The sequence below is a fragment of the Pteronotus mesoamericanus genome, unplaced genomic scaffold (assembly GCF_021234165.1).
Source record: "Pteronotus mesoamericanus isolate MK-2021 breed Mesoamerican mustached bat unplaced genomic scaffold, CSHL_Meso_final contig_94, whole genome shotgun sequence".
Classification (NCBI taxonomy): domain Eukaryota; kingdom Metazoa; phylum Chordata; class Mammalia; order Chiroptera; family Mormoopidae; genus Pteronotus; species Pteronotus mesoamericanus.
The window spans coordinates 8872611-8898242 of record NW_026555285.1 but is presented as its reverse complement, the minus strand read 5'-3'; the positions used below and the strand labels follow the sequence as shown (position 1 = coordinate 8898242).

Genomic DNA, 25632 nt, shown 5'->3' with positions numbered 1-25632 from the left:
AGGCATAAAAATACCAGCTTAAAAAACAGATGTTAAAACACTGAACTATAAGAATAAAAAGCAGCAGCCTGTCAACAATAGAAAATCCAGACTTACCGTTGGATCCTGTGTCTCTCTGAGTTTGTGTGTAAATGATAACAATTTGTCCAAAGCTTCCTGAGGTATATTTGGGACCTATTTTATGAGAGGATTGAGGAAAGACAGAAAGAATGAAGTGAGATAGATATCTGATCAACAAATCAGAAATCATAGCTACTTAATAAATAATACTAGAATTACACTTTCAGAAAGACTGTAATTAGAGCTTACATGGTTAATTCATGGAAAATTTACTTATTCATCTTCTCAGAAAATGCTTATACCCAACCCTTCCCCCTTCTCTTTAAGAATCCAGTAATTAAAACCAAACTACTCTTCTCTATTTACAATTCTATAACCAGCATAAAACTGAAAGGAGCCTCTACCTCAAACATTGGTATATAATATGCCTATAAAAAACCTTTCATATATTATTGGGTTTTTTTTTGTTAGCTTCAGCATAATTTTTTAAACTCTAATTTAGGCCCTCTCTTAATGAAACCAAACTCATTCATTTAGTAGTAATCTCACAGCTATGACTATTAAGTCGCATAAGGTACCCTTTGTATAAAGAATAGATGCTCAAGCTGTCCATTTTTTCAGGACGTTTAAACTGCATACCAAAGCGACATGATGTTTCTCAATGAACTCTAAAGAGTAGTTGCCCAAATAACACACATTGATTGCCTTAACTATAACAAATTTAATCTAATTAAATATTTAATTGATTACAAGAAAATTTTACTTAAACAATAACAAATTTAAAGTTTTAATTTAAAAGATCAGAAAGAGATGTTAGAACAATGACTGGTGGAATGTGGTCATTTCAGAAGTAAACTGTTCAGGGTTTCTTTAGTCATTTAAGTAACTGAAACTTTTTAAAATTCTAAGATCTATTTAGTACATACTTTATCTTATTTATTCTTTAAATCAATCTTGTAATGTAAGAACTAGTATTATCCTCATCTTCTGGTGAAGAAATTATGGTTGAGTAATTTACCCAAGATATGAAGGCTAATAATTAGTGAATTTGGCACTTAAAAGTAAGTTGTTTGTCTTTAGAACCTATGCCCTTATCCATAGTCAGACTCACAAGACCTAAAAAGTTCATTATGGAATTTTAAAAGGGATGAGTGTTAACTTTTTATGTTAACTTAGTAGACACAGATGTAAGGTTACTACTTGTGATCTCTAACAACACCATCCAGTAGAACTTTCTACGAAGATGGAAATGTTCGTTACCTACACTTTCTAATATGTTAGCCAAAAGCATCCATGTAGCTGCTGGTCACTTGAAATAAGACTGAGAAACTAAATTTTAAAATTTTATGGCCAGTGCTTATATTTAAAATAGTACAGTTCTAGAAAATGCTAACCACAATGCCTGCTTAAGACAGACACTGAAGTAATGGATTACACACACTTCAAGTCACCAGACAACTAATCAGGTAAGTATAGGATAGGATATATGAGGTTTGTCCAGAAGGTATCCAGCCATATAATAAGAAAAATAGAGTAATTTATTGAAAAATGTACAAGATACAAGAAACATTGTGCATAGGACAATGATGCCTCAGTCCCCTTCAAAGGAGGCACCCTGACCTCACACAGTTCTCCCAATCACCATCAGCTGTCCCATCGTATTTTCCTGAATATTACTAACAGTCTGAAATCTCTTCCCTTTCAAAGGTGATCTTAGTTTTGGGAAAAGCCAGAAGTCACAGGGCACTGAATCTGGGCTGTAGCAGGGCTGAGTCAACTGGGTGATTCAATGTTTTGCCAAAAACCTCTGCATGAGATATGATGCGTGAGTGGGCACATTTGTCATGATGAAGCTGCCAATCACCAGTTGCCCATAGCTGCAGCCTTCTGAATCATCAGAATAGTTTCTGTGGAGGAACACTCAAACTTAACACAAAATTAGATGCAGATTCATTGCTCCACTCACTCATTCACTTTGAATGCAATGGCCACATAGCACGTATGCTCACTCAAAGGCGCCTACCACCTCCACTGACTAGTACAGTAAAGTTGTAATTATTCATGCATGCACATTCCAGTCCACTCTCTTTGGCTGCCAGGTTACATCGATGTTGCACAAACCATTCTCATTATATTAACAATGACTAGACTCTTTCCGGACAGACCTCATCTTACAGTCATGACGGGGACCAGGACTCCTTAGTATACCTACAGAATCTAAGGAACTAAGATATACTTAAACTCCCTTTATAGTGGGAACTTAAAATAGTCACCTTTCGCTGAATATGAAAAGAAAAGGAATCTCCAAACTGGAAAAGGAAAGAGGAGAGATAGCCTACATGCACAGTTCTCAAAATGTGGTCCAGAGACCAGCAACAGCAACATCAGCACTACCTAAGAACTTTAGAAATTCCCATGTACCATATCCCAGAACAACTGACTCAGCAACGTGCATTTTTACCAAGTCCTCCAGATGATTCTGCAAAATGTTAACATTTGAGAGCCATTACATGAGGAAATTTTTAAGTGGTGAGAAAAAGCCAAAAATGTCCAAATCTGTTTTAGTTAGAGTCAGAGGGCCTTAAAAAGGGAAAAACTGAAGGGTCAGACTAGAGCTGGCCTCACTCTTACCATTTCCTTAATCACTTGGATTTCTTCACTTTTGACAAGTGGTTTCATGTAATGGAATAAGAACATGGTTAAGAATTCTGGCCCCAGCCACTGCTGTGTTGTACTTCCAATAACAGGGGGCTCTGCCAACGCAATGATTCTGAAGGAGGGGTGGACAGGAAAAATGGATCTAAAAGACAAAAAAATAAAAAAATATAACCTTTCACATTAGAAATTAGGTCATAGTACCTGAAGTCTAGGCAATGGTAAGTCTATAATGCTGTTAATATACTCAAAGGTATTATCCAAATAACAGACTAAGATCCTAAGGTTAAAACAAAAGCAAACAAACAAAAGAGTCACCTACTGCTAATATAAAATGTACCACATCCACTGGTAAAACACCATCACTGGCACAAACCACTTCTTTGAATATGCTATTACACCTACATTAAATTTTCCCCATAGTCCCTTCAAACAAAATCCCATCCAGTTCATATTTTGCACATAGGTCCCTTTTCTTTATTCAAAATCCCCTCAAAATATCCTGTCTTGCAAGGAACCCATTATATGTGAATCTTGGAAAAGCAACGAAGAATGATTCAAGGAGACTTTCCAATATGAAGAAAATTTAACAAGCACAGGGGTTGGATTAAATTTAAATTTTGTTTGTAAATAAGAATACCTAGCTCTTAAAAAGGCAGAAAAATGTTAACTTTTATATAATTCATTCTTTTGTCAATTTATAGGAAATGTTAAGATATTAAAAGTGATTTCTATAAATCTCTGCTAGGGAACCTGAAAATGTAAATATCCTAGGATACAATGAGACTTCCCAAGGTTTGTAAAATAATAAGTAGTTTTTGGAGAAGGGACTAAAAATCCCTTTCCTGTGGTAGCAATACTTATATCAGACAAAATAGATTTCAAAACAGAGGCAATAAAAAGAGACCCAGAAGGACAATTCATAATACTCGAAGGAAGAATCTATCATGAAGACACAAACATTGTAAACCTATATGCACCCAACATAGGAGCACCCAAATATATAAGCAAAATCTTGGAGAACTTCCAGAAAGATGTAGAAAGAAACACACTGATAGTAGGGGATTTTAACACTCCACTGTCAAAAATGGGTAGGTATTCTAAACAAAACATCAACAAGGATATTGTGGAACTGAACAACACATTAGATCAAATGGACTTAACTGACATATATAGAACCTTTCATCCCAAAGAAGCAAAATACACATTCTTTTTAAATGCACATGGAACATTTTCAAAGATAGACCACATGATAGGACACAAAATAAGCCTCACCAAATTCGAGAAAATCGAAATCATAACAAGCATTTTCTCAGGTCCTAAGGGCTTGAAACTGGAAATCAACCTCAAGGAAAAAGCTCAAAAACATTCAAACTCAGAGAGACCAAATAGCATGTTCTTAAACAATGAATGGGTCAATAATGAACTCAAAGAAGAAATCAAAAAGTTTCTGGAAACAAATGAAAATGAACACACAACAGTCCAAAACCTATGGGACACAGCAAAGGCAATCCTGAGAGGGAAGTTCATAGCAATACAGGCATACCAAAAAAAGATAGAAACATTACAAATAAACAACATAACCCTACTTCTTCAAGAACTGGAGGAAAAACAACAAAGCCCAGAGCAAGTAGAAGGAAGGAAATCATCAAGATCAGAGCAGAACTGAATGACATAGAGACTAAAAGAACAATTCAAAGAAGCAACAAATCCAGGAGCTGGCTCTTTGAAAAGATAAACAAAATCGACAAGCCTTTAAGCAGACTCATCAAGAAAGAAAGAGAGAGGACCCAAATAAATAATAACAGAAATGAAAGAGGAGAAATTACAACTGATAACACAGAAATACAAGGGATTGTAAAAAATTACTATGGACAATTATATGCCAAGAGATTAGAAGACCTCGATGAAATGGACACATTTGTAAAAAAAAACATAACCTTCCAACACTGAATGAAGAAGAAGCAGAATGCCTGAACAGACCAATAACAGCTGGTAAAATTGAAGTAGTAATCAAAACACACCCGTCACACCAAAGCCCTAGACCGGAGAGGAGAATTTTACAAAACATTTAAGGTAGAACTAACCCCTGTACTTCTCACATTATTCCAAAAAATCCAAAGAGAGAGAAGACTCCCAAATGCTTTGTATGAAGCAGCATCATGCTAATCCCAAAACCAGATAAAGACACAACAAAGAAGGAGAACTACAAGCTAATATTGCTGATGAACATAGACACTAAAATCCTCAACAAAATATTGGCAAACTATATCTGACAATACATGAAAAAGATCATCCATCATGATCAAATGGAATTTGTCTCAGGGATGCAAGGATTGTTCAATATTCACAAATCAATAAAAGTAATACATCACATAAACTAAAGCAAACTAAGCAAAAATCACATGATCATATCAATAGATGCGGAAAAAGCATTTGATAAGGTACAGCAGCCATTTATGATAAATACACTCAGGAAAGTGGGAACAAAGAGGGCATACCTCAACATGATAAAGGCCATGTATGAAAAACCTACAGCCAACATCATATTCAACAAGCAAAAACTAAAAGTTTTTCCACTAAGATCAGGAAAAAGATAAGGTTGTCCACTTTCACCACTTCTATTCATCATAGTTCTGGAAATCCTAGTCACAGTGATCAGACAAGAAAAATGAATTAAAGGCATCCACATTGGAAAGGAGGAAGTAAAACTATCATTGTTTGCAGATGACATGACAGTGTACGTAGAAAACCCCATAAACTCTACCAAAAAGCTCCTCGACCTAGTAAGTGAATTTGGCAAAACAGTGGGATACAAAGTCAATATTCAGAAATCAAGGGCATTTTTGTACACCAACAATGAAATATCAGAATCAGAAATCAGGGGGAAAGTACCATTTGCTATGGCAACAGGAAAAATAAAGTACCTAGGAAAAAACTTAACCAACAACGTAAAAGACCTGTATGCAGAAAACTACACAACGCTGAATAAAGAAATTAAAGAAGACACAAATAAATGAAAGCATATACCGTGTTTATGGATTGGAAGAATTAACATCGTCAAAATGTCCATACTACCCAAAGCAATTTATAGATTCAATGCAATCCCTATTAAAATACCAATGATGTATTTCACAGATATAGAACAAACATTTCAAAAACATATATGGAACCATAAATGACCCCAAATAGCTGCAGCAATTTTGAGAAAGAACAAAGTAGAATGGATCACAATACCTGACATCAAACTACAATACAAAGCCACTGTAATCAAAACAGTCTGGTACTGGCTTAAGAACAGACACATAGATCAATGGAACAGAATAGAGAGCCCAGAAATAAACCCATATCTCTATGGTCCTTTAATATTCGACAAAGGGGGCAGAAGCATAAATTGGAGTAAAAATAGCCTCTTCAACAAATGGTTGGGAGAGCAGGACAGCTACATGCAAAAAAAGAAAAAAGAAAAAAAGAAATTTCACCACCAACCTACACCTTGCACCGAAATAAACTCAAGATGGATAAAAGACTTAAAAATAGTTGCAATACCATAAAAGTCCTAGAGGAGAACATAGAGAGGAAACTCTCAGACATTCCATGTAGCAATATTTTCACCAATATGTCCCCTAGAGCAAGGGACATAAAGGAAACAAATGGGACTTCAGCAACATAAGAAGCTTCTGCATGGCTAAAGAAAACACTGGCAAAATGAAAAGGGATCCAACCATATGGAAAAATATCTTTGCCAATGATACCTCAGACAAGGGTTTGATCTCCAAAATATGTAAAGAACTCACACGACTCCATTCCAGAAAGACAAACGATCCAATTTAAAAATGGGCAAAGGACCTGAACAGACACTTCTCCAAGGAGGACATACACAGGGCCCAGAGACATATGAAAGGATGCTCAGCATCACTACCCATCAGAGGGATGCAAATTAAAACCACCATGAGATACTACTTCACACCTGTCAGATGGCCATCATAAACAAATCAATAAACAACAAGTGCTGGCGAGGTTGTGGATAAAACAGAACCCTAGTACACTGTTGGTGGGAATGCAGACTGGTGAAGCCACTGTGGAAAACAGCATTGAACTTATTCAAAAAACTAAAAATGGAACTGCCTTTTGACTCAGCGATTCTACTTCTGGGATTATACTCTAAAAATCCCAAAACACCAATTCAAAAGAACCTATGCACTCCTATGTTCATAGCAGTACAATTTACCATAGCCAAGTGCTCGAAGCAACCTAAGTGTCCATCAATAAATGAGTAGATCAAAAAACTGTGGTACATTTACACAATGGAATACTACACAGCACGAAGAAATAAAGAGCTTACCACCCTTCGCAACAGCATGGATGGAACTGGACAGTATTATGCTAAGTGAAATAAGCCAGGGGTTCGAAAGACAAATACCATATGATCTCACCCATAAGTGGAACCTCATGAACAAAACAAACAAGCAAGAAAAATATAACCAGCAACGTTGAAAGAAAAAAACAAACTGACAGTAATGAGAGGGGATGACGGAGGGCGGTAATGAGAGAAAAGAAGGGGAAGGGTCAAGTCAAGGAACATGTATAAAGGACCCATGGACAAAGCCAAAGTGGGGAAGGATGGAGAGTGGGAGGTAGGGGTGAGTAGAGTAGGGGAAAGTAGTGGTAGGAAAATGGATACAAATGTCTTTGAACAATAAAAAAAAATTTAAAAATTCAAATAAAAATAAAAAGTAAGTGAATGAAACCAGGAAGTGCTGTATCCTGTCTCTACCTATCCAGAGTGATTCTGGAAGCAGAATTTGATCGGTTTTACATTCTCAGGAGAGCTAAAAATAAACAGTGATGAAGAAAGGACATTTTTTAAAAGATTTTATTTATTTATTTTTAGAGAAAGAAGGGAATGGAGGGAGAATGAGAGGGAGAGAAATATGTATCAGTTAAGTGTCGCATGTCCCCTACTGAGGACCTGGCCTGCAACCCATGCATGTGCCCAGACTGGGAATCAAACCAGTGACCTTTCAATTTGTGAGATGATGCCCAACTCACTGAGCCACACGAATCAGGGCAAAGATAGGACACTAGTTTAAAGAGTGCAGCTAACGTCTTTGAGCCAAACTCTGAATTGATGCTCCGTGCTACTCTTCCTGAAAGTGTTTTCATTTGTAGCATTGCTTGTGACTATTAGAGAGAGGTTGGGTACTTTTCATAAAAAAGGGTTGTCATTTCCTGGATGTTTGGCTACAAACACAATGCTCCTGAAGTCCTACGGGAAACTGACTGGCAGGGTTGCTGAGAGCTACTGCCCAACTGCTTTGATTCATCTCCATGAAAAATAAAAACTCTTCCCAGACAAATGACTCACATGCAAACAGTATAGGAAAGCTGAATTTTATAAACTGAAGGTATGAAACGAACGGGATCCTCATAACTTTCTAACAGTCAATGAAACTATTTATTGAGCTTGAGAAATTCAAGGATGTGTACCTCAGGAGCATAAATAACTGTGAAATCAAGTGAATTTTTAAGTAATCTATATAGCAATAATAAGAAATTTAACATTTCCTCTCTGTGAAAAAATTCCAAAGCCATGTTTAAACAAAACTCTCCTTAAAACATAAACACAATAAGTACACTTAACTATCATTTGTAGGATTTTAATGTTTTAAATATGGCAGCAACCCCTTTGGAGGGAGGTGAAGCTTCAATTAAATAAGATCCAATTAAATGACTAAGAATTCTACACAGTAGCAAATCTCTAATTATGTCAAAATAGCCATGGAAATGTAATGAGGCAGAAAATAACTTATATTGCCAAAACTCCTCTAAGGAAAAGTACTGTATGCAGCAGAAATATTTTCCTTCAAACTTTTTATTTTGAAATCTTCAAACCCATAGAAAATTTGAAAGAATAGAATATGAACACCCATACATCATTCACCTACATTTCACCAATTGTTTTTGCTCTCTTAATCTCTCTCTCTGTGTGGTGTATGTTTGTATGCAGACACATACATTTTTTTCCCTGAAATATTTTTAAGTAAATTGTGGACATCTTTCTATTTTATCCCTTAAATATCTCAGCATGTGTCTCCCAAGAATACGAACATTATCCTTCATAACCACAATAGCATTATGATACTTAAGAAAATTAATATTAATTCAATGTCATGTAATATATATAGCCCATATTTAAGCTTTCCCAATTGTCACCACTGTTTCTTTTATAGCTATTTTCATTTTATGTCCTGATCTAGGATCCAGACAAGTCTCACACATTGCATTTGGGAGTTATGTCTCTGGAAAATGATTAATTAAGTCACAAAGGATAATCCTGCATCAGGTGGCATATCCCGGTAATAACTGATGACTTCTTAGGAGAGTGGGCTGAGTTCATGACAAAAACTTCTTGTTTCTCTATTTGTTGAAAAGATACAAAGTATGGGGCAAAAACTGATTAGCTAGGATAAAAGAAGAAATACCTTCTTAAGATTAATGTCCCTGTAACACGTTTGAACACTTATGTAAAAGTAGGCTGAGAGTGCAGAGTTCATCTTGGATCATAACCTCAAGTTTTAAGAAGTTCCAAACTACGAGCATGCCCAGGATACCAAATTATCAAGCTGTTCAAAGTTATCTTGGCTTGACCCCAAGGTTAGAAAAATAAGAAACCAAAGGCACACTTGACAATAAGAGTAGTGTATCATAAATTACCTCTTCTGTAGCTGCTCATCAGATATTTGCAGTTCCTTTTTTAAACGCATATACCTGTCTTCTCTCAGCAACCTAGAGCCATCATAAAGGCTTAGCTCTCTATCATGGATCAACCTAATGGAATAGAGAAACATCAGAAAACCAATCAGTTTTGAATAATGAAGTTATTAGAGGTAGGATCAGTCAGTTAACATTTTAATAATGTCCATTATTACTGGCTATTGAGTCTAACAATTTTAGATGTACCTTTCAAAATTTCAAGTTGGCTAGTGCTATTACAGTTGGCAAAACTGTGGTTTCTGCACTGAAGGGCAATAATGATGGATACTAGATGTGGACAGGGAGGAGGGGGATAAGGAGAAGGTGGAAAGGGGAAGGAGGAGGGGGATGAAAAAAACAGATGAAGGAGTGACTCAGGATCACCCTGAGGTACATATTAACGTGCAAGGCAGCTGGCACATGCTCCCTTGAGTCCAATTTAACTTTTTAATAGTTGTATTATCAAAATGTTTCTATCTTTAGAATTATAGGATTTAAAATATCAAAAATCTTTATAATGAAGTAACTAGTGCTACTGTGTATATCCACTATGGTGTTGAGCTAACCATCCACAGCACAACAGCACTGTCTTCCAGATGTTGCAAAGACTGAGAAGTGCTGTTCTAGCTCTTATACCAACCACCAAGTCTAATGTCCATGTTACAGTGCCCCATACAATGTCTACTTGATAAGCACTGCAGGGGAGGAACACTGCATAATGCAGAGGTTAGGGGCATGGACACTGGAGCCAGTTGAACCTGGGTTCAAAAACCAGCCCTGCACATTATTAGCTGAATGACCAGCTAATTTAAACTTTTATCTTTTATAAAATTAGGGCTATAACATTAACCTCATAGACCTCATAGTCTGGCTATGAAAATTATACAGTTACTGGAAGGCATATGCTTAATATAGTTGTTCTAAACCTTGGCTGCACATTAGCCTCTCCTGGAAAAGGTTAGTGCACCTTTTGAGACTTTAATTTGTCTAGAGCTGAGGCATCAGTGATTTTTAAGCCTCACGCTCAAAAGATGATTTCCAAGTTGAGAACCTGAGCCATTCTGACTTGGCACAATGCCCAGCACAGAGTACATACTCATTTAATGGTAGCTGTCACTGCTATTATTTGTCTTAATGGACAAGAAATAGCTAATAAAAGGGTGAAGTATTCTTTTGTTTGTGTCTGCATTTGTCTGTTTAGAAGAGAAAAAATTATGAATTTATAGATTATTTATTATAAATCACTGAAAATATTTTTAAATGTTCTCTAATCTAATCAAGATTAACAAAATGTTTTTAGAACATTTCATTTTACTTGGTATCTACATTTCATGAGAAAAAAAATTTGAATAGCTGGTGCATTATTCCATTTCTTTGAACTTTCCTGATAAGACAAAGTTAAAAACCAAATCCTATTACAAGTGATAGAATCAAGCTATAACAACAACAAAAAATTAGTATCATTAATAGTGATACAGGATGGGAATATTTTCCATGAGTGTCATACAAAAAATTTCTTCTTGACATTAAATTCAAGAGAAGTTAATTAGGAATGTGTAGGTATTTTCCCCATCTAAAACTGCAATAAGAAAACAGGCATTAAACAAATGTTCATATTTGTAAACACAAAGTGAGCTTTTTAGCTTAAAAGTAAAATAAAAGAGCCATTATACACTTTATATAAAGAACTACACTTTCTCTCAAAAAAAAATTCTAACAAGATCAACTAGTCATTTAAATCAATGATTCATAAGTTTGTAATCAGTGGAGCTATGACACTGACAAACTATAGAAACTTGAGGTATGTGACTTGTTACATATATATTTAAGTATACATATATATGTGATAAGCATATATGCCTTTCAAAATCACTACTTAAAAGTTTTCTTAAAACACAGCAATTTTCAAAAATCTGCTGTTCTACTTGGACATAGAATTACAAGTTTTTAAGGATCTACATGACCCAGTTTTAAAAAACAAGATGGAAAGAGGTGCACATGTACTGTTTACTTGGTGGGCTCTCGTGTGTGTGACTCATGCAGACCTTTGCAACACAGCAAGTGTGCCTGCATTGACGCGATGAATGCCATCCAAGAGGACCAGCTTTCCTTCCAGAGCAGCAGTCACGAGAGGTGAGGACCGCCAGGCAGTGTCTCCATTTGGAAGAGTGTATCTCTGCTGTAGCAGATCACGTGCTGTCATATCCTAAAGCCAAAACCAAGAAAGAAAATTTGGAATTAATTTTTAAGACATAGATGGCAGCTTATTTAGCTTAATAGTTACTTCTGTCTGAACATTACATACAACATTTGGGAATTCACTCCAACTCATCAAAGAAAAAGATATTCAGAAGCTTTTCTTGGCCGTTTGGGGGTTTTGTGCCCTATTACATCCACATAACATAGTAAGAGGAACTTTTGTTTTCCTTTTAATTTAGCATTTCTCCATTTTTAAAAAGTTCATTTGATATCTACACAGATGATGGTAGTAGTTTCTGCCTGATTTTAATGGAATTAACTCAATCAGCTCTATTCCTGCAGGGATGAAAATGTATGAATTCCTTTTTAAGAATAAGAGTTCATACAAATTCAATGAGTGGAGATACTTATCAATAACATGCCTTTTCTCGTAGTTGCTGGGTTCCTTAAAAGCCATGCTAGGAACCATCAAAGTTATTCATTATATTTAAAGAGACTTAAAAATGGAGGAAACAGAGAACAGTCAGCAGATGAGGTACAGGAATTGACAGAAAATAGCATGGCATTTATAAGCAATTTCTTAAACCACTCACACAATATGCTAGCATGAAAACAGTGTAACAGATTTAAGCAAACTATTAATAGTAGTTGGATATAAGTCTATCTACTATAAAAAGATTTGGTGCCATATAATATAAACAATATTTTCTTAAGTGTGTTAATGTTGAAGACAATAGTTTCTGTTATCAGCTTCAAATACATTTTGTGCCACTTATATCAAACAAAAGGCAATTTTAACCAAAAATCGAGTTGTGATTGGTTTCAAGTTTTAAGCAGATAGAAAACTAATGAATCTGCTTAAATACATAATGACAACAAATCAGTATTGAAACCAATGTTTTCACTTTCAAAAAAGTACTGACTTAGGAAGTATGAATAGGCTCATATTAAATCATAAATACACTTGAGAAACAATAACATTCAAATTCAGCAAGACCCCATGGCCTGAAAGGGAAGCCTTGGCCATTATAAAAATTTGGCTTAACTCATTAGTTTTATTTAATTCTTCAATTAAGAATTTTAAATTGTATGCAAACTACATGAGCATGTCATTTCAAGCTGCCAATGACAGTTACCACAGGAAAGACTAAATTTATCACCATCAGCAGTGTTTACTAAGATGGTTCATGGCGAGAATGAGCTCATTTCCACTCGTGGCTGTGCTATACACCAGGAAATGGACTGCCATCCAAGAAAAATATGATGAATCACGGGTTATTTTCATAATCAAATCATGAAAATATTAAGTATGTATGTAAATATGTGTATGTATATGTGTGTGTGTGTATATATATAAGTATACACAGATAAATATATAAAAATCTTTTTAAAGTTAATATAAAAACAGTTTAATTTAAAGAAAACTCTCAGGACTACTTATTCCAGAAAAATATTCACCATACAGTTACATCACATGTCCTAGCAAATAAAACAAACAGAAAACATGCTGTATAGCACAGCAGTTCAAAATAAAGATATGTATCAGAAAGAGCTGGGGGAACTTTTGGAAAATATATAAGCTTAGACACCATTACCCTGAATATTTAGATTCAACAGATCCAAAGTAGGGCTTATCACCTGTGTTTTATTAAACATTACATAGGTGGTATCCGATATGCCTCCCAGGTGTGAAACACAAAAGAGACATTAAGTTAATGTCAAACTTTGTCCCATCCTATGTACTATATACCCTTTCATTTTAATATGAATTATAAGATTGCATGAGGATATACAAAACGCCTAACAAAATGGTGTATGAGTTGAAAAAAAAAATGAAGGAGAAAGAAAAGAGTGGGCCTTGTTTCCTTTGAGTAGTCCTGTTGATATTCAGAGAAGAAGCAATGTGAAGAAGGTGTCCCAATGAGGCCATATTTTTAAAGAAACGAATGGGAGTTAATTTTGAAAATCCCAGCTTCAAGCTGATAATAGGTGATGGCATCCTGACCCAAGCTCAGCTCTGGACTCTTTGGCCTGAACCCAGGAACAGAGATGACGAGTGTGACTCTGGCCTAAGCGCTGCAGACTCCTAAGGAGCTAAGGCTAGCAATTGGTAACTTAAAAAAATTTTTTTTCAACAAAGAAAATTCCTCACTTTCATATCAACACATCATAAATCAGCATTCTGTGAAAAACATGAATAAGCACTACTTCATGGTTATAATTCCAAAGTACTTTCATATCTGTTAATTCACACAATGTCTACAGTACTTGCCCCATTCAATTAAGTAAATATTTACTAATAACAATGATGAGAAAGACAATCAATACACAGAGCTCCTGTTTTCCAACCTAGCAGTTTGAGACTCCCTTATTGTTAATGAAGTAAACAGAATGATAATTTGTTGCTATACAACAAGCAGTAACAGATAACACAGCTCAATGCTGTTAATACCAACCACAACTACAGACCAGAAATACTCTCCCTTTTCTCAGTCTTCAGAGGCATAGATAGAAAATGGAAAATACGTGGCATTTCTAAGAAGACTAGCTCAGTTCAGTTTTATCCCTGAAACTCTCTGTATACTGCAATGTTTAAAAGAGCTATCCTGTGTTTCTAATGTATCTTTGAATTAAAATAAAAACCCCTGCCCTACCTGGTGGGGCTCAATGGATTGACTGCTGGCCTGTGAACCAAAGGGTCACCGGTTTGATTCCCAGTGTAGGGCACATGCTTGGGTTGCAGGCCAGGTCCCCAGTAGGGGGTCTGTGCAGATAAAACCACACATTGATGTTTCTCTCCCTCTCTCTCTCCTTTCCCTTCTCTAAAAATAAATAAATAAAATCTAAAAAAACCCCACAAAAACCCACAATATACTTTAAAAATTAAATTAAATTAAAACCCTCATAAAGAGAAAAAGAATTCCATTTAGGACAAGTGATTGGTTTTCATAATTAAGATCCTACACTGGAAGAAAAAGATGAAATTCCAGCTTTTCCTTAAAGAGATAATCGGCCCAAGTTTCCACATTATTTGCTATAAACAGAAATAATTTTCAATGATGTAAAAGTTATTTTTAATTGTATAAAAGTGCAAGGAAAATAAAACTAAACTTTCACAGAGTAAATGAGCCTAATCAAACTTAATTAACATAACTTTTTCAGCATAGTCTAAAATGGGTCAGTGATGTAAATTAATTTCATTAATAAGCTAATCTTTAAAATAGAATAAGAGCATTTTTAAGTGTTTTTGTCTAGAGAACATTTGGGTTTTATTACCATGATATTGTTGTAAAATCTTTATTTATTTTAACTGTACATCAGGGAGTTGATAAAAATATGATTTCCTTATTCTTCCCACCTACACATACATCCTTAAGGCAAGTGGAAAGACAAAAATTTAAAAAGAAAGTGTGTTTATTCCATATGAGCATTTTGAAAGTACACTAATAAAAATCAGAAAGATGAATGTCTCCATCTTTGCATATATTTTCTTAGCCCTGAAACCTCTGAACTTGAGAGAATATAAATAACGCTAATGATACCATAGAGTTCTAACCATTTCCTCTGTGTTTCCTTTAAAACTTTTAAACAGGACATGAAATCTAGTTCCGTTAGAGCTACCAGTGTCTAACCTTCAACACCTCACTCTTCATTCAGATCCCTGGAGAATACCCATGTATCTCTTAAGATTCTATGTCATTTGGAGTTTTTTATTTGCAACAAAGAACTCCTTCTGAAAATAGAAATGTCCCATTAAAATTAGAAGAAACATTACTGAATAGAATGCATCAAAGAATATATACTTGAACCCAAAAACAATTGTGTACCTTAAGCTTTTTAGTACCGTTGAATGGTAAACACTAACTTTTTCAGAAATTCTCTTTGAAAGCTGGTTGTAAGTCATTACTTTGGTAAAACAACTGCAAAAAGTAATTGTGTGTTTACTGGCTGGAATCAGATTAGTTTTCCAAGGTATAACATTTGAAAAAACAACTGAAAGTATTATAGTGAATTTTTAGTGTATAAAGAAATCTCAGCTACCATTCTCTTTAAATATGAGTATTTATAAGAAAATAAAATTTTACATTATAATGAATATATAATTTTTCTGATAGAAAATTTAAATGATTATGCAAAAGTAGGATATCAGTGTATACAGAGTATCACCTCAATTAGGTTAAAAAAATACATACTTTTACTACATATATGAACCCAGAAGAGTTTCAGAAAATAATTAAGTTGGCTTGCAAAAATATGTATTATAAAACTTAAAATAACTAGATAAATAAAACTAAAAAAGGGAAGATAAAACCAAGAAAAATAAAGATGATACACAGAAATGCATTATAAGGAGACCCTAAAAAGCAAATCTAATCCAATATTGAACACAGTGACATAAAAAATGTTACATAAAGTCATAGTGACCACGGCATTGACACCAAAAGAGCAGCAAAACTACAATTCTTGAAAATGAGATTGAGAAAAATTCGTCACATGGGTCAGGTCATCATATAAAGAACAGCGTGTTAACACTGTTAATAGAAATAACAATAATTATAGCAGCTAATATTTATGGAGTGTTTACTAGGTACCTAATACTTAACAAATTAATTCATGTAATCCTTATATAACCCTAAGAGATAGATACAATTACTGTCTTCATTTTGCAGATGAGAACACTGAGATACAAAGAGGTTAAATGGCTCACCCAGACAAGGATACAGAGCTAATAAGCAGAGGAGCCAAGCAGTCCTCAAGAATATGACTATGACAAATATAGCAACAAATTCAATCCATGTTTATATTACAGAGTTGATATACCAATTGCAGACTTCTCAGGCTGCTTTTAAACAAAAGGTATTTCTCAATCAAATTCTTTGAGAAGAGTCAGAAAGTGGTGACTACTCCCTGAAATGCTGCCAAATGCAGCTGGCCTGCATTCCTGTTAAAAATATATTTAAGTATATATTCAAAAGAGTAAAATAAAAATGCTTTCATAAATGCTTTAGTTAATAGTAATTGTGTCTCTAGGTGGATATGATTCTTCATTTTCTTATTTCTGAATTAAAAATGTAAAGTGGGCATTTTTTTTTTTTGAGTAAGTATTATTAATGATTTTTGCCCACAAGAAACTAGCTGGAACTCTGTAGGCTTTCCAAGTTTACCCCAAATAAGTTTTGCTCAAAGAAGCAAAACTTACAAAACTTACACTACTAAAATATATCTTACCAGTAGTATAAATATAATACTAAGAAAATCTGGAATTAAGTGAATAAAATTTATCAAGACTAGCTGACATAAGCCTTCAAATTTGCAATAAGGGATTAATAATGTCTGTACTATTGTTGGCAGATTGCTGCATAAATATTGCATAAACACAATTTCAATAATTTTTAGGTCCTAGAATAGAAACTAAGCCATTATTTACAGTATAAGCATGCTCTATGAACAGAATGTAAGGCATGTTGCCAACATTCTTCAGTGTCATTTATGTTTGATCTCAGACAAAAAGGCCTCTTGTTTTATATCTACTGTAAAATTATTTGTAAACACTTCCATGCTTCTCCCCCTAGTTCTTCTTTTAAAGAACTATTTTTAACATATCCCACATATAATAAATGTTCCCTTTATGCACATGATCATGTTGTTACAGAGTATCATTATTGTTTTAAGTTGCCCTGCTATTGATGGAAAGAAGTTAATTTTGAATCATTTATAGCTCTCTTCATTGCAACCAGTGACTGAGTAGTGTGGTTTGGGGCAAGGCCATTCTCCCCAATTTCCCATGAACCTGACTGGCATCTCCCTCTTATGGGAGATCCATTAGCCCCACTCTCCAGGTTCTCAGAAGAGCCAATCTCCTGACTTCTGATGGTTTCACCCTGTTGAGTTCTGGGCAGGTTCCAGGACAGATGGAGTTGTGTGACTCTTGGAAAGAGGAAATGTCTTCCTTGCACACCCAACCAGTGCAGAGCTTCCCCTTCACAAGACCATATCTTCGTACGTTTTGGCCTGATAAACACTGCTGAGCTCACCATAACCACTCCCTGACACCCTGCACCACTACAAACATGTGCAATCACCGAATAGGTAGCAGCTACACTTGATACACCCTGGGACATTTGCTGAGTGGCCTAAGACACAGCACATTGGCACCAAGTTTGTACAAATACAGATCTCGTAAACACCTCTTGCCCCACCTGGTGAGTCGCTGAAAACCTATTGCAAGCAACTCAAGTACCATCAGAGGATCTTTCAGTGACTGAGTCTAACAGGCAGACAGCTGGTAGAGGCGGGTAGAGGTAGAACTTAAGGTTCCTTGGGACTTCTGCTGTCCTGTCCCCAGGCCCAGTGCTGGTAAAAGTCAGCCTTGGTGGGCACCTTGATCTTCCTCATGCATACCCAGGCCCACCAGAGGCAGCCACAAAGTGTGGATAACTTTGCAATTCCACCAGGTTGCCCAGGACAAGTTACAAGGAGCATCTGATATTATACTGCACCAGAGTCCCTGACAAGAAGCCCAGAACAAACACATCCAATGACTAGCATTGGATATCATCAGAACAAGACCAATTAGCTTCACAAACAGCATATCCAAAGAGAAACCTCAACAAACATCAGACTCTACTAAGGCAAATTCTGCTTTGTGTGGTCAGCACCTGCACTGCAGCTTGTACACTGTACTCATTGCTGATACTCACAGTCAGCCAGCCTGAAAGTCAACCCCACACACAAGTGGAACAACAGTAATTAAGACTCAGTTACAACAGGAAAGCCCACATAACCCACACTAGGGACATTCTTGAAGCAACCAGCTCAGGTGATCAAGCAGATTGTATCATGGGGTCCCAGAGGACACCTACAGCATAACATCATTCTACCAAGACTGGGAGACATAGCAGATCTACTTGATATATAGAAACAGACAAAAAGAGACAGCCAAAGGGTGAAAATAAAGAAACATGCCCCAAATGAAAGAACAAGAGAAATCTCCAGAAAAAGAGTTAAATGAAAGGGAGACAAGTAATTTGGCAGACATAGAATTCTAAAGAATGGTTATAAAGATACTCAAGGAACTTACTGATAACTCGACAACATGAAAAAATATATAGAAGCCATAGAAAAGAACCAGTCAGAAGTGAAGAATACAATATCTGAAATTAAGAATATACTAACATGAATAAACAGTAGGTTGGACAAAGTAGAGGACCGAACCAGCAATTTAGAAGTCAAAGTAACAGGACACACACAATCAGAGCTGCAAAAAGAAAAAGAACTTTTTAAAAAGATGACAGCTTAGTGGTCCTTTGAAATAACAGGAAGCACAATAACATCCACATCATGGGGTACCACAGAGAGAGAGGGATTGAGAACTGAATTGAAGAAATAATGACCGAAACTGCCCTAACCTGGTGAAGAAAATGACATACAATTCTAGGAAGCACAGAGAGTCCCAAATAATATGGATGCAAAGAGGCCCACACCAAGACACATAATAATTAAAATGGCAAAGGTTAAAGACAAAGAGAGAATTTAAAAAGAGAATTATTAAAAGCAGCAGGAGAAAGTGGGTTACCTACAAGGGAGCTTCTATAAGACTGTCAGCTGATTTACCAACAGAAACATTTCAGATCAGAAGAGATTTGCATGACATAGTCAAAGTGATGGAAAACAAGGACCTATAACCAAGACAACTCTATCCAACAAGGCAATTATTTAAAATTGAAGTAGAAATAAAGAGCATCCCAGCCCACAAAAAGCTAAAGAAGTGTGTTAAAACCAAGCCAGTAGTACAAGAAATGTTAAAGGGCCTACGTGAAGGAAGAAGAGGAGGAAGAAGAGAGAAGAAGGAGAAGAAAAACAGAGGAACACAGTTAAAATAATAAAATGGCAATAAATACAATACATACCTATTAATGATCACTTTAAATATAAATGGCTTAATGCTCCAAAAAGAAGCCATAGGATAGCTGAATGGGTAAGAAAACAAGACCCATACACATTCTGTCTGCAAGTGACCCATCTCATAATAAAAGACACACAGACTAAAAGTAAAGGGATGGGAAAAGATATTTCATGCAAATGGAAAAGGAGAAAAAAAGTGGGGTAACAATACTTATATCTGACAAAACAAACTTGAAAACAAAGACTACAATAAGAGACAAAGAGGGATACTACATAATAATAAAGGGAGCAATAAAACAAGAAGATATAACACTTGTAAACACTTATGCACCCAACATAGAAGCACCTATACAGAGAGAGCAAATCTTGATGGACATAAAGGGAGAGATCAACACTAGTAGATAGTAGGGGATTTTAATACCTCACTGACATCACAGAATAGAAAAATCAACAGGAAAATGGTGGCCTCAAATAACAGTAAATCAGATGGATTTGATTGATACCTTCAGAGCATTTCACCACAAAGATGCAGAATATACATTCTTTTCAAGAGAACATGGAACATTTTCTAGGATAGACAACAAGTTAGGACACAAAACAAGTCTCAAATAATTTAAGAAGACTGAAATCGTATCAAGCATCTTCTCTGATGATAATGGTATGAAACTAAAAATCAATCACAGGAAAAAAAACAGAAAAATACACATGATCTTGGAGGAAAAGTAACATGTTATTAAACGAATGGGTTAACAATGAGATCAAGGAAGAAAATAAAAGTTCCCTTGAAACAAATGAAAATGAGAACACAACAACAACACAGAATCTATGGGACACAGAGAAAGTAGCCCTAAGAGGGAAATCATACCATTACAGGCCTACCTCAAGAATCAAAAAAGCAAACAAAAAATAAACAAACTACCTAACTTTGCACTTAATGGGACTTGAAAAAGAACAACAAACAAAGCCCAAAGTAAGTAGAAGGAAGAAAATAATGAAGATCAGAGCAGATATAAAAGAAATGGAGTATAAAAAAATACAAAAGATCTATGAAAGCAAGAGCTGGTTCTTTGAAAAGATAACAAGATTGACAAATGTTTAAGCACAGTCATCAAGAAAAGACAAGACTAAAATAAATGAAATCAGAAAGAAAAATAACAATTGACTCCACAGAAACAAAAGGGATTGTAAGAAAATATTATGAAAAACTATATACCGCCAGGCTCTGTGAATTCTCTATCAAGGCCCCTACCTGCCTGCCTGTCTTGGCCAGAGCAAAATTCCCATCACACTCAATGTGACTAGGTAGTCACTTTTCTGACCATCTGCCCAATTGCACTACTGAGGTGAAGTCATATCAGGAATCTCAATGAAGAAGGAGGGTAATGGTGGTCATTGAACATGTCAAATATATTTAAATTCTATCAAAAATGATTTAATATTTTGACTTCTGGTCAAGGTGGTGACATAGGCAGACATGCCTCACCTCTTCACACAAACACATCAAAATTGCAATGAGAATATAGAAGAACCATCACTCAGAAGCATCAGAAATTTAGTTGAATGGAAGCCTGGCAACTACAGAATTAAAGAAACCATATCCATCCAGACTGGTAAGACGGGCGCAGATGCAGACAGACCGGTCCCACATCTATGTATGGTGGATGAAAACTCCAGGAGGGATGTCGCAGGAGCAAGGAGTCCCAGACCCACACCAGGGCCCCCAGCGCAGGGTTCCAGTGCCAGGAAGATAAGTTCCCACAAATTCTGGCTGCAAAAACCAGCAGAGATTCAGTCTGTGGAAGCAACTTCTGGAGCCCAAAACAGTTCCTTTTAAAGAACTCACACACAGACTCACCTACTCACCTACTCCTTCTGAACTCTAGCACTAGGGTAGCAGCTAGAAAGACACCAGTGGTATAAAGGGAGAAACTGAAGGGTCTAGCATCAAGGTAAACAGAGGCCATTGTCCCTTTTCTAAACTCTCTCCCCACAGAGCTGGCAAGCTATTGCCATATCTGAGATCCCATCATGACTAACACTGTTTGACCTGCCTTGGAGATCCCTGGAGGCTCCATACCACCCAACTTACTGACCCAACCAGGCTGCTTTTCCATATGAATGGCTGGTCTTAGCTCATGCTTCACAGCTTCCTAAATCCTCTCAAACAAGCAACAGCTGGCCTCAGTGAGCCCCCAGGCGCAGCACTAGTAGCAACTAGCCTAGATTCAAGCTTGGCTTTGCCTGAGAATCTCCAAGCCCAACAACAGTAACAGCCATCTCAGATTGCTTTAGAGGTCATGCACAGTGGCCCCAGGCAAAACAGATGGGGGCTCACCCTGGCCTTTACCACCCAGGAAACCCCAGGGCCAGTGCACCCAGTGGACAGTAACAGCCGATGTCAGAACACCATCACCCTGTCCCTGAACAGCTGACCCTCCACAGAGGGTGGAAGTTAGCGGTCAATACTTGCAGCTGAATGGCCTACGTAAATCCCTCCCATTGATCAACAGTAACCAAGGCTCAACTACAAGAGGTAGGTGTACTCAGCCTACATGAAGGATGCACCTTGAGTACTCAGCTTGAGTGATAGGGGAAGCTGTGACACTGGACTTTACAGGACACCTGCCACCTTAGACCATACTATCAAGACACAGAGTCAAGGCAGCTCTACCTAATACTCAGAAACAAACACAGGGAAGCTGCCAAAATGAGGAGACAAACACATGGCCCAAATGAAAGGACAGATCAAAACTACAGAAAAGGAGCTAAATGAAATGAAGATAATCAATTTATCAGATACAGAGTTCAAAACACTGGTAAATAGGATGCTCAAGAGCTTACTAAGGACCTCAGCCACATTAAAAAAAAAAAACAAAACAGTCAGAAACAAAAGATATACTAATTGAAATAAAGAACAATTTAAGGGAAACAACAGTAGAGTTGATGCTGCCGAAAATAAAATCAATGATTCGGAACATAGAAAAGCAAAAAAAACCCAACCATAACAAAAAGAAGAAAAGAGAATCCAAAAAAGGAGGATAGTGTAAGTGCCCTTTGGGACAACTTCAGGAGGTCCAACATTTGCATTACAGGGGTGCCAGAAGGAGAAGGAAAAGAGCAGGAAATTGGGAATCTATTTGAAAAATAATGAAAGAAAACTTCTCTAATTTGGTGAAGGAAATAGACATGTAAATCCAGGAAGCACGGAGAGCTTCAACCAAGAAAGATGTGAAGGGGCCCACTCCAAGACACATCAGAATGCCATAGGTTAAAGATAAAGAGAGAATCTTAAAAGCAGCAAGAGAAAAGAAGTTAGTTACCTACAGGGGAGTTCCCATAAGGTTGTCAGCTGATTTCTCAAAAGAAACTTTGCAGGCTAGAATGGATTGGCAAAAAAATACTCAAAGTCATGAAAAGCAGGGCCTTACAGACAAGATTGCTCTACCCAGCAAAGATACCATTTAGAATCAAAGGGCAGAAAAGGGCTTCCCAGACAAGAAAAAATTAAAGGAGTTCATCATCACCTAAACATTATTATATGAAAGTTAAAGGGACTTATTTAAGAAAAAGATCAAAACTAGGAACAATAAAATGGCAAAAATACATATCTATCAACAATTGAATCTAAAAAACAAACTAAGCAAGCAAGATACAGAGTGTTTTGATGGTTGCCAGATAGGAGGAGAGCTTAGGGGAATGGGGGAAGAAGTAAAGGGTTAAGAAGTACAAATAAGTAGTTACAGAATAGCCATGGGAATGTAAAGTACACTGCTGGAAATGGAGTAGTCAAAGAACTTATATGCATGATCCATGGACATGAACAAGTGGGGGGAATTCCTGAGGGAGTAGGGTGCAGCGTTGAGGAGCGCAAAAATCAGGACAACAGTAATAGCATAATCAATAAAATGTAATAAAAAACAAAGTAAAAAACTATATCCCCCCAAAATTGGGCAATCTGGAATAAATGGGAAAATCCTAGAAACACACACTCTTCCAAAACTGAATCAAGAAGAATCAGAGAAACTGAATAGAAAGATTACAACTAGTGAAATTGAAGCAGTAATCAAAACACTTGCAACAAACCAAATTCCTGGACCAGAAGGTTTCATTGGTGATTTTTCCAAACATTCAAGTAAGAACTAATACCACTCCTTCTGAAATTATTCTAGAAAATTCAAGAGAAGGGAGGACATCCAAGTAACATTATCCTAATTCCAAAAGCAGGTAAATACACTAAAAGAAAGAAAATTACATGCCAATACCCCTGATGAGCATATATGATAAAAATCTCAACAATATATTAGCAAACCTGATCAAGCAATACACTAAAAAGGTCATACACCATGATGAAGTGGGATTTATTCTGTGATGCAAGGTTGGAACAATATTCTCAAATCAATGAACATGATATGCCACATAAATAAAATTAAAGATAAAAACCATATGATAATACCATTAGATGCAGAAAAAGCATTTGACATAATATAGTACCATTTATGATCAAAACTCTCTGCAAAGTGGTATTAGAGGGAACCTAACTTAAACATAATAAAGGCCATATATGACAATCCACAGCCATCATATTCAACAGGCAAAAACAAAAACAGTTCCCTTAAGATCAAAAACAATACCTGGACGTCAGCTCTAACCACTCTTATTCAACATAGTACTGGAAGTCCTAGCCACAGCAATCCAACAAAAAGAAGAAATAAAACTATCCAATTGGAAAGGAAAAATAAAACTGCAATTATTTGCAGATGATACGATATTGTATACAGAGACTCCTAAAAACTCACAAAAAAATTACTAGAACTGATAAATAAAATTAGTAAAGTAGAAGGATACAAAATATCCAGAAATCAGTTCATATTTTTAAAAATCTTCACCCAAGGATATGTTTATTGACTTTAGAGAAGAAAGAAAGAAAGATAGAGAAACCTCAATGTGAAAGAGAAGCCTCCCGTACATGCCCCAACTGAGGATCAAATCTGCAGCCTAGGTGTGTGCCCCGACCTGGATCAAGCTCACAAACTTTTGATGTACAGGGTGATGTTCCCACCAACTGTGCAACCCAGCCAGGGCTCAGTTGCATTTTTATACACCAAAAATGAACTATCAGAAAGGGAAACTATGAAAACAATTCCATTCATAATTGCTTCAAAAAGAATAAAATGTCTACGAATAAATTTAACCAAAAATGTAAAAGACCTATACTCATAAAATTGTAAGGCATCAAAGAAAGAAACTGAAGAAGCTATAAATATGTGGAAGCATATTGTATCCATGGATAAGAAGATTACCATCATTAAAATGTCCATGCTATCCAACGCAATTAAACACAATTCCTACTAATGGTGTATTTCACAAAACTAGAACAAATAGTCCAAATATTTATATGAAATCCAAAAAGACCCAAATAGTCACAGCAATCTTGAGAAAGAAGAACAAAGTTGGAAAAATCATGCTACCCAAAAATCTAACTACACTACAGGGCCAAAGTAATCAAAACAGCATAGCACTGGTATTAAAAAAAAAAAAAAGAAAAAAAGGGGGGGCATTTAGATCTATGGAACAGAATAGAGGGCCCAGAAGTAAACCCAAGCCTTTGTGGTTAATTAATATTTGACAAAGGAGGCAAGAATATACAATGAGATAAAGATACTCTATTCAGAATGGTACTGGGAAAATTGGACAGATACACGCAAAAAAAAAAAAAGAAAAGAAAAGAAACTAGACCACCCTCTTACACCACACACAAGAATAAACTCAAAATGGATTAAAGATTTAAATGTTAGACTCAAAAACCATTAAAATCCTAGAAGAAAACATAAGCAGAAAAATCCTGGACACTTCTCACAACAATAGTTTTTCTGATATATCTCCTCAGGCAAGGGAAATAAAATAAAAAATAAACAAATGGTACTGCACCAACTAAAAAAGGTTTTGCACAGCAAAGGAGACCATCAACAAAATAAAAAGACAGCCCACTGGATGGGAGAACATATTCACCAATGATACATCCCATAAGGGGTTAATGAAGAACTTACGAAACCCAAC

General features: G+C 36.0%; 1 protein-coding gene across 2 annotated transcripts in view; it reads right to left on the bottom strand.

The window, feature by feature from the left end:
• The window catches only part of VWA8 (von Willebrand factor A domain containing 8), a 390182-nt gene that overhangs the window by 250224 nt on the left and 114326 nt on the right, over nt 1-25632 (bottom strand). For both annotated transcript variants that reach the window (XM_054586385.1, XM_054586386.1), the window contains exons 13-16: nt 11517-11677; nt 9433-9546; nt 2692-2860; nt 97-174 (exon numbers count right to left, since the gene is read on the bottom strand). In XM_054586385.1, coding sequence (XP_054442360.1) covers nt 97-174; nt 2692-2860; nt 9433-9546; nt 11517-11677 — 522 coding nt within the window. The remainder of the gene's footprint in view (nt 1-96; nt 175-2691; nt 2861-9432; nt 9547-11516; nt 11678-25632) is intronic.